Source organism: Vespula vulgaris, chromosome 1 (assembly GCF_905475345.1).
Source record: "Vespula vulgaris chromosome 1, iyVesVulg1.1, whole genome shotgun sequence".
Lineage (NCBI taxonomy): Eukaryota > Metazoa > Arthropoda > Insecta > Hymenoptera > Vespidae > Vespula > Vespula vulgaris.
In genome coordinates this window covers 2,081,110-2,094,816 of record NC_066586.1, presented here as the reverse complement: position 1 = coordinate 2,094,816, position 13,707 = coordinate 2,081,110, and the positions used below count along the sequence as shown (strand labels likewise).

The window sequence follows — 13,707 nt, the reverse complement described above, 5'->3', positions numbered from 1 at the left end:
TTTATAATCCGAAAAAAGAATAAAAGAAAAATGTAGAAATTTTATATCTTTCACTTTTGCGTAAGAAACGACATAGCGACCATAAAGTTTGATCTCTCGGTACAACGAGCTTTCGATATGTGTTTTAAGAACGATACTTCTCGACATTAAGCATCACCAAGTCAACGGCCATCTTTATTTCTCTTCTCCTAACGATACTCCACGAAAATGCTTGTACACGTATTTTACGTAGATACGTACAAACATATATATATATATATATATATATACACACACATATATACATATATGTACTATCTATATATAAATGTGAGTCTGTACTTACGACAGCATCGTTACGATGCTTCTTGGAACCACCACGTAAATTTACTAAAGAGCCGTGGGAACGTCGAACTCTCCTTGACTACGTCGATGGATGGAATGGAAAAGACGAAAGTCGCTAATGATACGACCCATAGCATCTTCCAATCGATCGAATGGTAGGGGATATTCCCTCTCTCTCTTTCTCTTTCTAGCATCTTCCAATGTAAACATTACTACCTACGTAATATATTTGACCTTATTATGTATATGTATATCTCTCATGTTTATTTAGCGATTTTACACGTTTCAGTATCGCTCTAGACATCGTCAAAGTCATTCGCTTCTAATCATAACTTCTAATATTCGTATCATAATATTCCTGATATTTCGTATCAAATATTTCGTAACATTTTTTCTTCGTAAGATATTTAAAAATAATCATTTAAATTAGAATTCATAAAAATCTTCGTAAATCTTTTTGTACAAGAGAAACTCGAAAGTAATTTAAAAAGAAAAAAAAAAAGGAAAAAGAAAGAAAAATTAATTTTTCCAGTCTCGCGTCACGAACTCCACGTTGCGTTTATGCGATCCGAAGATTTACGACGGTTCGTTCACGTTCGTATAAGAAACATAAGACGAAGAGACGATCCGAGGAAGCACGGTGCAACTGTAAGAAATAAAGAAAATTACCTTCATTCATCATATCTAGAAATTCCCTAGCCAAACGATTAGAGAACAAAGGAGCAAACCCATTTGGCTGCTCCGTGATACCTACGAGAAAGTTAACGGCATCGAGTTGCCACCAAAATTGGCTGACCCTTGCAATTCGCGGTTGTTGGCCAACTTTCTTTGTCCTCCAACCCCATATCTACTCTTTACCGCTATATTCAAGCTTTTGTATTTATCCTGAGAGAGTAATGAGAGAGAGAGAGAGAGAGAGAGGGGGAGAGAGAGAAATTATTAACAAATTGATCGAACTTTTTTACATGATGATCCAAAAATTCCTAAGTGATTTTAAAAATCAATTACTCTTTTTCCAGACCTTTAACCTAGTTTTCTTTTCTCAAATTATCAAACTAAAGCCTAAGAACTTTTAATCCAACTTGTACAAACTTCGCAAGTATATGTACTTATCTATATAATTAATTTTCGTACTTAAGTATGTATTATTTGAATAGAATAATAATTTTGAATTGTTAATATTAATTTTGAAAATATTCATTATTCCATTCGAATTTTTATAGTTAAAAAATTTTTCAATACACAGGAAAATACTCACGAAATAAATTCAGCCCGATCAGCCCTACGCGTTTTTTATTTTACCAACGAAAAATGGCGTTTGTTGAAAAAGAAAGGTACGGAAAAAAAGGGATCATCATCGACATTCGACATGGTTGCGTCATGTACTACAGAATCGATAATTTTATCCTTCTCGCTTCTTCATTCGCATTGCAAAGAAACATACCGCGAGGTTGCATCTTTCAAGCGAACGCGTATTCCAACGATGATTTACACCCTTTTTGACACGTGATGTAGACGAGGTATCCACGTGAAAGTGTTCAAGGGAGTGTAAATTCGAATGAGGGTGGATATATTTAACCGATGTGAAGTCGTAAAAAAGAAAGAAAAAAAGAAAAATGAAATGACGGAAGCTCGAAAAATTCGCAGAATCTCTTTTTTCTCTTTTCTCCTTTTTTTTTCTTTTTTTTTTTTAATTCAATCATCAAATGTACAAGCACGAAAGTAATTTCTAATATTTTCAATTCGTATTAAAATCGATAGTTCGATTAACGATTAATCTTATCGTTTTAATTACGTAAATATCGTTCCAACCTTCGACAAAATGTAAATCTAAAAATGGCTAATTAAAGTGCGATCGAGTTTTGATTGGAAGATAGGTACGTGTTAGAATTTCGTATTCCGCAGGTGAAGAAATATGAATTTGAGAGGAGAGTATCGAACGCGAGATATCGAATATTCCGTTCACACGATCTCTTAACGGGGAACGGAAAGTTGCACGCAGCTCGGCGACGCCATGCAAATTTGATTAACGACTCCGTTGACGGAAATCGTAATGAAAGGTAATAACTATGACGACAACGGCAACGACAACGACGACGACGACGACGACGACGACGACGACGACGACGACGACGACGAATCGTATCGTTTCTTCTTCGTCTGTAAAACGCTTTCTGACGTAGATCGTAAAAGCAAGAGATTGCGTCCAAGAAGATCGATTCTTTGAAACGCGACCCGTTTTTTTTTTTCTTCTTTAGTATCATTTCTTTTTCTCTCTTTTTTCTTTTCACTCTTTCTATATCCTACATTTTAGTTTTAGATCGGACGAAAAGCTTTGCTTTTCACTACAAACATTGAGAGCAACTAGAATGTAGTTTAAACTGCTCTCGAAATATCCGAGGAAAGTTAAAACGCATAAAATAAAAAGTAAAAATTGTGAATATCGATCGATTTCGTTCGAGAGAAAAAGAGAGAAAGAGAGAGGTAGAAAAAGAAGCTTACGACCGATAATAATATTGCAAGGGATCTTGGCACATCATAGTTTTTCTTATGAGGCAATTTTGGAAGACTATCGCATCTCGAATATCGTTCGATCTATTTTATCGTTTGTCTGAAATGAAATTTTTCATACAAACACGTATCACGATTCTAATATAATCTGGAATAGACTTAGTGTGTGTGTGTGTATGTGTGATAGGGCAGAAAAAGCATCGTTCTTCGTTCGCTTTTCTTACGGCATCGTTCGTATTCGCTCCCATCGTAAAGAAGACAGCATGTTGCCTTCGCCATCAGTTGTGGAATAACATTGTCAGTAGAGAGAAAGAAAAAACAAAATTTTTAACGCTCGTATAGCAGTTCGGCATCGCGCATAATACTGTTACGTGTGTTGGTTCCTCCACGCACATCTGTATTTATTTTACAGGTCTTTCATAACTCACGACGATCGGTGATTATAAATTTGAACGAGGAGAAAAAGAGAAAGAGAGAGAGAGAGAGAGAGAGAGAGAGAGAGAAAGAGAGAGAAAGAAAGAAAGGAAGAATGAAATTCGTGTATGGTACTAAAATATTTGTATACACGACGAATATTATCCTAGATTACATCTTATTTCAAAAATTCCAATTTCATCATTCAATAAAACGCGATCGATCGTAAAAAGCAATTAACTTTTAATTAAACCAATATTCGAACGAATTTAATTCTTCTCTATAATCTACCTATATACCGTACATATATATATATATATATATATATATATATATATATATCGTAATTAAAGAGACAATACATATTAGAAGCACTAGACGTAATTCCAGAAGGAGTATACCCCCATTCTCCTACCAATTATGATACATTATTATCTGAGAAAGCGAGTAATAATCTGAGCAATAAGAAAGAGAGAGAGAGAGAAAGATAAAGTAAGAGGGAAAGAAATAAAGCTAACCGAACAGAGCGCTGCATTCGACACGGATTGCTGGTTCCTTCCGCCCCTCTGTGTCGGGCCATCGGCTTCCCTCTGGCACCCTTCTACCTCCCCTCTGCCGTCCCTCTGTCCACCCGTCTGCCTGGCGGCCGAAGACGGGCTCTCGCTCGGTATTTTCTGTCAGTCGACGGCAGACCGCGGGGCGAGCTGGTCGGAAGAATACTTCGTACGGATAAGCGTATCTCGTAACACCTCATTATTATTCAACCCTTTCACGTGCGTTGCTCACGTGCTTTACGTTCAACGAACGAACGAACGAATCGATCCTTGAGACAATTAAATAGATAAATAAAAAAGAGAAATAGATAGAGAAAGAGAGAGAGAGAGAGAGAGAGGGAAAGAGACGAGTCGATGATTAAAGTAAAGAGAACGTGTTATTTTTTGTCGAATAAAAAGTAAAAAAAAAAAAAAAGAAAAAGAAAAAAAATAAAAGTGCTTCGATAAAAGCCGTCAAAGGATCGTAACGTGTCTTTCTTTATCTTTCTGTTTTCTATTTTTCTTCTCCTCTTCTGTTTTTCTTTCTTTTCTTCTCTTCTCTTCTCTTTTCTTTTCTTTTCATCGCTTTTATAATCAAAATCGTTCGAGAAGAGGAAAAAGATCGTCGATAGGAAAAGATCCGCGTCTGGATTGAAGCGACTGTCAACGCGCGTATAAAGCCGACGATAGCGAACTCGATAGGCGGCAGTCTTGCGAGAACCACGCGCGCGCGAGGACGTCGCTGGTGTTCCCTCGACGGCCTTACACGAGGTCGGGAAATCGAATAAACTAATTATATCGTTGTTTCTGTTCCATCATATTTATCTCTTGTTTTGCTGTTGTAATCTTTTTACTGGTATCTTTTTTCTTGATTCATTTTTTTTCTAACTTTTATTATTATTATTATTGTTATTATAATAATAATTATTATTATCATCATCATCATCATCAGTAAAATTTTCTCTCCGACGTGATCATCATCATTGTCATCATCGACAACGACGACAACATCGAGAAGGAGCAACGATCGATCGTCCGGAACGAAGGCTTTATCTCTCTCTTTCTCTCTCTCTCTCTCTCTCTTTCTCTCTTTCTCTCTTTCTATCTTTCTCCAATCGATCGTTTAGATCTGTCCTTGGTGAGCTTGGTGCGTGATCGAGACACTCCTTTCCATTACGATCAAATCTCTCAACTGAACTGGACGATTCACGGTCAACGGCAGTTTTGCGCCTGCGGAGGCGGAAGTCGGTAACAGCGATGACAGTTCGCGTGACATCGACGATAAACTTGTAATCGTCACGGGGAAGAAAACTAACGTCCGTTTGGAACGTTCATTCATAAGTTTCCCCGGGGCTTGTACGCTGGTGCATCCTAAAAAGAAGAAACGTTTCTCTCATTCGTGTAAACCCGTTGACGGGAGGAAGTAATACTTTTTAGTCACGGAGGTATGAGAGAGAGACAGAGAATAAAGATTTACAAGCTTCACGGGACGAAAGATAATAAAGAAAGAAAATAGAGAAAGAAAGAAAGAAAGAAAGAAAGAAAGAAAGAAGGTAAGAAGATAAAAAGGAAAGAGTCGAGAGAGAATTATCGAGAAATTTAGAAATGCAGAAAGGAAACATTGACGATGGGAAATGTATGGAAAAAGTAATGGAACCGTAGTTTCAAAATTAGAAAAGAGAATAGAGAGAAGAAGGATTGATCTGTGAGACTGTGAGAAAAGGAAAGCAGACAGGCTGGAGGAGACGAAGGAAAGAGTTAAGAGGGAGGAAAGATCGAGGAGCCAGGCTAAGGCTGGGAACAGGGAGGCTCGCGAAAAAAAAGAGAGCGTGAATAGAAAGAGAGATCGGGAGAATAGTCGAGGAATGCCGTGGATAAAGTGTTTGGGTGGCGCAGGCGGCAAAGCCAGGAGGGGCAAGCCACTGAGCGTCAGTCAGCCTATACACCTGCTCGTCAAGGTAAGATTCTTTCGCTAACTTTTTCTTCTTCTTTCCTTTTTTTTTTGTTTTTTTTTTCTTCCTTTTCTTCCTTCTTTTTCTTTCTTTTCGTCTCCTTCCTAATGTCGTTATAGATAATAATCTCTTGAAACGACTCTACGAGGAAAATCGTGACTCGACTCAACTCCTTTCAAACTACGAGACAACAAGAACACGTCCAAAACACTCTCAAGCAAACCCTCTTTCTCGCTTCATACTTTATCGGATCCAAAACACATGGCCGGCTTATGACTCTTTGCAATCTTAAACTTTTTTGCTCGACCACTCTACCAAGTTCGATTTTGTAGAACCAAATCGAGATTCCTTCGAAAGAGTGCTTCTTCTAATGTATCTTGGTTGAACATTCCTGATAGGATATATAAGATATAAAGTAAATATTTAAGCGATATTAAAAATTTTGTCCGATAGAATATAATAGGTTTAAGTAAAAAGAAAGTAATTTTACTTTTATGAATATTTCCTATTATAACTCTCTCTCTCTCTCTCTTTCTCTCTCTCTCTCTCTCTCTCTCTCTCTTTCTCTATCTATCTCTTTCTCTCTATCTCTTTTATCTACGATGGAGAGAGAAAGAAGATGAATGATTCGTTTCTCCGTCGAGCTTTTTCCTATAATAACTAACCGTTAATTTAAATTATCTATTAATCTAAATCTCGTCCGTTCGGTAGATAATATCGTAGGTAAATTCAGTAGGGTGTTTATTTTACATTAATGGATGTCTCACGGTGGTTAGTTATCACGGTTTCAAATTTTACGAAAACCTTTATTTGTTTCTTTTTTTTTCTTTTTTCCGTCAAGTTGAAATCAAGTTTGTTAAAGATCCGTGGGTCGGATGAGGAAGATGAAACCCGTTTGAGAGGAATCATCTATCTAATAAAGCACACGTGCGAGAGTCGAGAAGAGAAACGATAACGGAAAACAAAAAAGAGGGAAAGTGGAAAGATTTAAAAGAGATGAAGGGAAAAGGATCGAAAGGGTAGAAAAGGGTTCGTTATATTAGCCCAGAGTTCTTTTCAAAGCAAGGAATGCCATAAAATTCGAAGAAGATAGGAAATCTTTTGGAGGGATGACGTAGAGGCGCCATGGTGGCCCAGCGTTTGGTCAAATTTATTAATCCCATGGCGTGGTATTTCTCTTCGCTTGTATTATCACACGGTTAATCGTGTAATTCATCGATTTTGAAATATTACAGCCGACCAATTAAAATGATAATAATACATGTAACGCTTTTACCTGCTCGTTATAATCCTATTAAGATCGCCTCTCAATAAAATCGTTAAATCTATTTTTTCGATTGTACCGTAACAAAGTAAGAGAGGGGGAGAGAGAGAGAGAGAGAGATGAAAATCGTACAACTCTAACAACGTACGTCCCTGTATTTGACATATTTCATTCGATTCGCGTATGAAATCGACATTACACCACGTGTTTTAAAAGTTATGATTTAAAACAATAATAATAATAATAATAATAAAAAAAGGAAAAAATGTGAAATATCGTGAGTAAAAATTACGTATGTATGTATGCATCAATACATACATGTACGTTCGTACATATTCGATTCGCAAAAACGTCGAAGGACAGGAAACGGCCGACGTTGATGAAAGTTCGATCGAAGGTAGCGATCCTGTCGGACGATAACGAAACGCTCGAGAATAAGAAAGAAAATTTACGATTTCAGGATGTATTTTAAATCGAGGATAAAAAGAAAAAAGAAAAGAAACCGTTTCGAGATCAATCGAAAGCGATGCAAAAGTACGAGCATTATGCGAATAGCGTAAGATATACATATGCGTAATTTCAAAGGCAAAAAGGGGAAAGAAAGAAGGGATGGAGCAGGGGTAAAGGGAGAGGCAAGGATGTGATTGGCGAGGGCGGAACGGGGAGAAGAGAGATCGTTGTAAGAACTAAGCGATAAGAAAAACGGACGTTTAAAGTGATCGGTAATTAAATAATAGCGCGGTTGCGTTTACCGCCCGTGGCGGTGGTCTGCCGTAGAGATTTCATTAAAACGACGCTTAAAACGCGATACGATATTCCGCGAAATGAATACGATCTCGTCTGCGGAATAGGTGTATTCACATAGCTGGTAACATTTCTTTTTTACATGAAACCGAACATAAACTCCGAACGAAAATTACGAATGAATTAGTTGGCCCGGTAGATTTTATTCACATCCACCTACTACTTTTATTTTACATGACGTAGCAGAGATAATAGACAAAAGATAATGAGAGTTAACATTGTTTTTCATCTACCGATAGAATGCGTCTATTCATTGTTAACGTAGGTATTATAATATTTTATATTTCATGGATTTTTGATAACCAAGCTGTTTTCTTTTCTTTTTCTACTTTCTTCTGTTTTTCGTTTTGCTTCGTGAACTTTCTCTTCGATAAATATATCATGCTTAGTTCGGCAAAAATTATTATATAGACGATAATTCATGAATGCTCGCGTAAATTTGATTTATCTAAGGGTATTATCAAAAATAGAAATTTAATGATCGTAAGAAATTTGTTAAAATATCGAACGAATAAAAATTTAGATGGAATCGATGATAAGTTTCTTAGTTACGTATATTTTCGAACGTTTAATCGAGCGAACGATTTAAACGAGGGTTCGATTCCAGTCGCGTTTCGCCCGAAGAAATTCGATGAAAACGTCTTTGTGGTAAGAAAAGTGGCTCGTGCAAAAGTTGCTTTAAGCGGATACGATATCGTACTTACTTGCTTTCCCGTAACACAGATTACTTGTTGTACGTGTCGACGTTCGTGAGCTCGCTTATGGTAGTACACGTTCTCTGTTATTATAACCGTACTATTATCGGTACACCTGTGCACGATACTTGCTGTTAGTGTACATCATTCGCGTATGTAGTTACATGTGTTACTCACTCCTATATAATATAATAAATAAAAAGGATCCTACAATTAAATTAGCTTTTCTGCCGTCGAGCCAAAAATGTTTTTTGTTTACCAAAAACACGACGGAAAACAAATAAAAAAAAAAGTTTGGATACTCTTTGGTGCGATCGAGTCAATTCAATCGAACGACCATGCCATTTTCGATAATAGTTTCCACGAAAGATGTAAGCACTTTCTCTCTGATTGCACCATATACCGGACAAATTAATCAGAGGAAATTACAGAATTACCGAGCTCGAACGATCTCCATTTTCGATACTCGCTTCAATAACGTTAAAAGTGAACGGCAACGAATTATCGCTGAATGATAATAATCTATATATCGCGATGAATGTAAGGGTTCATTTCAAATATCGTATTATTATCATGGTGTAATCGTTTAATAAAAATTTCAAAATTTTACAAAAACCGATCATTATCTCGAATACGAAATTACATTATTTTGCTGATCTGTCCTGTGTTACTATTTTAAAATATATTAATAATTTGATGTCACTGCAAAATTTAATAATTAAATTTTAATACATTGTATAAATTTATTATACAATATAAATATATATATATATATATATCATTCTAGAGATTATCGACCTATCCTAATTCAGAAAGGATAATCTCGAAATATCCTAGAAGGATAACATCGATAACGTTGATTTAACCGAGCAATCGATTTTGGTCTATCGCCTACGATCTCTTGAGGTCGGACTTAGGAAGACTTTCCACGAATCCCTCTCTTGAACGAATGAATATTATTCGAAGGGATAGGCTTTTGATATAAGTCCGACAAACTTGATTATCCTTTTTCAAAAAGGTTACTCGTTTTATGATACGTCTTTAACCGGTCTACGAGATTACGAAATGTTTCTTTTTTCTTCGAATACCGAATTATAGCTATATCCACCCGCATTTTATTCTCACTACGCTATCGTAAATTATTATTTTCAAAAAAAGAAAAAGAAAAGAAAAAAGAGATATATAAAAAAGAATAATAAAAAAAAAAGGAAAAAAAGAACCGTACGTTTTGAGAGAACACAATAAAGATAGAGAATGAAAGAAAGAAAGAAATGTGAGAATCAACTTCCACCGTGTGACAAAAGTATCTGAGGTGCAAGAAAGAATATAATAAAAGAAGTATGCGAAGAACAAACGGTATAAGTTATTGAGCAAAGTTAGAAGCAAACGTTCCGCAAGCGTGTTAGTTCAACACGGAATAGTGTGACAACTTCTAACGTTTCGGTCAATATTCAAACTAACTTCAAGTCCGATGACCGTTTCTAATCTGAGAAGCTACGATATAGAAGAGAATATTCTTACCCGTTCGTGTTAACTCTCGTAGAAAAGAAAAGTAAAGAAAAGACAAGAAGAAATAAGAAAGAAAGAAAAGAAAAAAGAAAGTATTAACTTTCCAATGAAATTATCTAGAATTAGAAACGTGTGTTTTTTTTTTATTTTTCGAAACGATCAAATCGAATATAACGATATTAAAAGGTGCCAGACAATTATCCAGATAAGCTCATTTTTACCCTATTTTTGGCAAGCTCAGAGACGCCTACGTCGCACCAAACGGGTAATTTTTGCTTTGAGGGAGACGGTGACTGTGTGTCATTCCAGAAAGAGAGAAAAAGAGAGATAGAGAAAGAGAGAGAAAGAGAGGGGGGAGGGAGGGAGACCGCGATAAAAATAACGTTCTTTCGTTTTTCGTCTGGCACACGAATAACATCCTCTCGACGCTTGCCAATCATTGTCTACACACGAGCTAACCGTAAAAAGATTTGCTTTGTGTCGCGAATATATAACGTATGTTTCCAGATAAATCATAAATTATTTTTTTTCCTTTTATCTCGAATGAATTAAGATACGATTCCATTAAAAAAATAAAAAAGAGAGGAAAAAAGAAAAAAATATCTCATCTCATTTGTTGCAAGACAATAACGTCGCCATGCTGTCACGAAAGAATAGAAATGAAGAGACTCCAAACTCGGAAGGGGAAAAAAGAAAAATAGACGTTGAGAAGACGTATCGTTGAAGTAAAAAATTTGAGTAGGAAACTGTGTCGATGTCCGAAGAAAGAAAAAAGAAGAAAGTAAAGAAAAAAGAAAAAAAGGAAGAAATAAATAAAAAAATAAACAAGAGGGAAAGATCTGAAGGTTCTCTTAATTACGGGCGTGCGAGACGACGCGACGGCGAGCAATTAAAAGTTCTTCAATTAGGGCGCGCTTCTTGGCGTTTACTCTTTTTCGCAGTTTTCTAACACCGATACTTCGTCCTTAGGAAGGCGAGCCATACATCATCTATTAGCATAGCGATAATCGCTGGTAATAAACCGTGCAACCGGTCGTATTATATATGTACATATACATATATAAATAGATACATTCTATGTCACAATATACGTCATCGATATTCGCTTATTCTATTCTCTTCTAAATCTCCGAGATGAATTGTTCAATTGTTCGTCTTGTAAGTTACGATCGAATGAATGTTAAAACTACGAAAATATATTTCTTCTCCTTCCTCTTCTTCTTCTTCTCCTTCGTCTTCTTCTTCTTCTTCTTCTTCTTTTTCTTATTCTAAATCGTGTATACAAACGTAGCATTAAAATATGCTTTCCTCGTAAAATATCATCGATTTCACATTCCTCGACGTTATTCGATAAAATATAGCGCAAATAGACGACAGCCAGGAGAAGAGCGCGTTTTCGCGAGAGAGTATAATATAAACGAAATACATCTATGATAAATTCCACGATCGTCTTTGACATTTCTCAGTAAGAATCTTCTCAAAGGATTTCTTGGTGAAGCATTCGATACGTTACCTATACGTAAAAGGAAAATGCGAATTACTCTTCGTCTTCGATCAGAGAAATATTCGTCTCGTCGTTCATTGTTTCGAATGATCGATGGACCACCGCCATCATCTTCTGGAAGATACTTTTGAAAAAATATCTAAGAGTATGTATATACAAGCCTACTAACTTAACATACCGTGCGGCATGACACATACACACACGTATGTATATGCGAATGAATTCGCGAAGAACAAATCTCGTGACGCGCTAGAGCGAGAACGCGATGCGCGAGTGAACATGCTTGTAATATGATAATTCGCAGAGGTTCGCACAATGGCCTTTGCGATATCGGAAAAATGTTTCGTGTTAAGAATTTCTAACGTTCACTCACCTCACGTTTTATTTCAAAGAATTTTACTTCGACTCTTCGTTCGTCGATATGAGAAAGGGAACAATTTGTGTATCTACTTATATAATATTTATCGTTATGCCTTCGAGCATTGTTTCTTAGTGAAATCGAATACTATGAGATTAACGAGAATTGCCATAAGGGATTAATGGGTGAAATCTGTGTGATCTATCGTTCGTTATCCAACACGATCGAATCGATCTTTTACTTAGTTATATACTTATCTTCTCTATCCTTCCGCTAATCTTTTGGATCAAATTCTCACTCTCTCTCTCTCTATCTTTCTGTATCTTTCTCTCTTTTTCTATCTTTTTCTCTTATTCTATTTTAAATGGCAAGATTTTCAAGAATATTAATTTTATGGGATAAATTTCCAAGTATCTACTTTTCCAAATACGAAAGTAACGAAAATAACGACGCCGGAGAAAAATTTGTTTAAACGTAGGTGAGACGAACGCAAAAGTATCCTCGACGTCGAGAGAGCATAATGACGGACGAACGAACAAGAGTGAGAGGAGAAAACACAGAGGATAACGAAGTGAATGGTACTAGAAATTCATTGATGTTCGTGATTCTGAAGGTTCTATATTAAAACAATTGTCCGAGAAATTCGATAATCACAATTCTTAACAGCATAAATAATATTGATTTTTCCGATCAATTTATACGAAAGAAAATTTATCAAAATATTATCTAACAAATTCAACGATATAATAGCTACGCATATCATAATCTTTCAATAAAGTTATTTAAAAATAGCGTTCGAAGATAAAGAAAAAAATAAAAAATAAGTAAATAAAAAAATTAGTTAATCTTTAATCGTCTATGATTAAAGTATAAATAACATTTATTTTCAACAAATTGAAAACAAAATCTATTAAAATATTATTTAACAAATTTAACGAGTATCTCTCGAATCTTATCTTTCGAAATTATTTAAAAATAGAATTCAAAAGATGAAAAGAAGATAGATAAAAAAAAATGAGTTAGCCTTTAATCGTGTATAACACAAAATCGAAGAGTAAAGACGCGTTAAAGAGGCACGATACCGAAGCGAGGAACGCGGTCTACCGTATATAAGAGGGTGAAAGGTGAAGATCAGTTAAGGGTGATATAGTGAAGGCGTTTAGTTAAATCGATCAGATAGGACTTTGCATGGGGTACGATGGTAGCACACTCGCGCCACCGTACTCGCGCGCGTCCGGCACACTGTCTTTCTCTGAATTATGAGCAACATCCGTTCGCTTGGAGAACTTCTTCCTTGTGAATTCTCGTTCGCTCGTTCATTCGTTCCTTTCCGTCGACTTCCATATTCGAACGTTCGATCATTTTCCATCGTTCCGATTTGAACTGATAAATGCTAATTCAAAGGATATGATATATGTGGGATAATTACAAAAAAAGAAGAAAAACAAAAAAGGACATTTAGTTAAAGAAGAGAAAAAAGAGAAAGAAAAAGAAAAAAAAATACGAAGAAGAAGTTCGAATTTAAGGATTAACGGAAAGAAATGTCTAATTGGTCGTGCACTTAGGCCACTCAAGAATCATCAATCTTTTAGCTTAAAGCAATAGATAAAAACGTTTTACAGGTCGAAAGTATCTTTAAAACGATGAAAAAGCTGTTAGAATTACGAGATGCTCTTAGTCCACCCACGATTTATAGTACGATTAGAATTTTCCTATCGGAAACTAATAGCACCGAAGGAACCACGAGAAAAAGTAATAAATGCGGCAATCGATTATTAACATTTTTCGTCGTGATTAAAAATAAATGATGATAAATAAATCACGTTGATCTATATGGGA

General features: G+C 35.8%; 1 protein-coding gene across 6 annotated transcripts in view; it reads left to right on the top strand.

Annotated features, from left to right (window-relative positions):
* The first annotated feature begins 4,431 nt into the window (after positions 1-4,431).
* The window catches only part of LOC127069508 (tensin-3), a 157,294-nt gene continuing 148,018 nt past the window's right edge, over positions 4,432-13,707 (top strand). For 2 of the 6 annotated variants that reach the window (XM_051006613.1, XM_051006618.1), the window contains exon 1: positions 4,432-5,740. In XM_051006613.1, coding sequence (XP_050862570.1) covers positions 5,648-5,740 — 93 coding nt within the window. In that variant the 5' untranslated portion in view covers positions 4,432-5,647. The remainder of the gene's footprint in view (positions 5,741-13,707) is intronic. The other 4 variants (XM_051006604.1, XM_051006643.1, XM_051006699.1 and 1 more) reach the window with 4 other exon arrangements.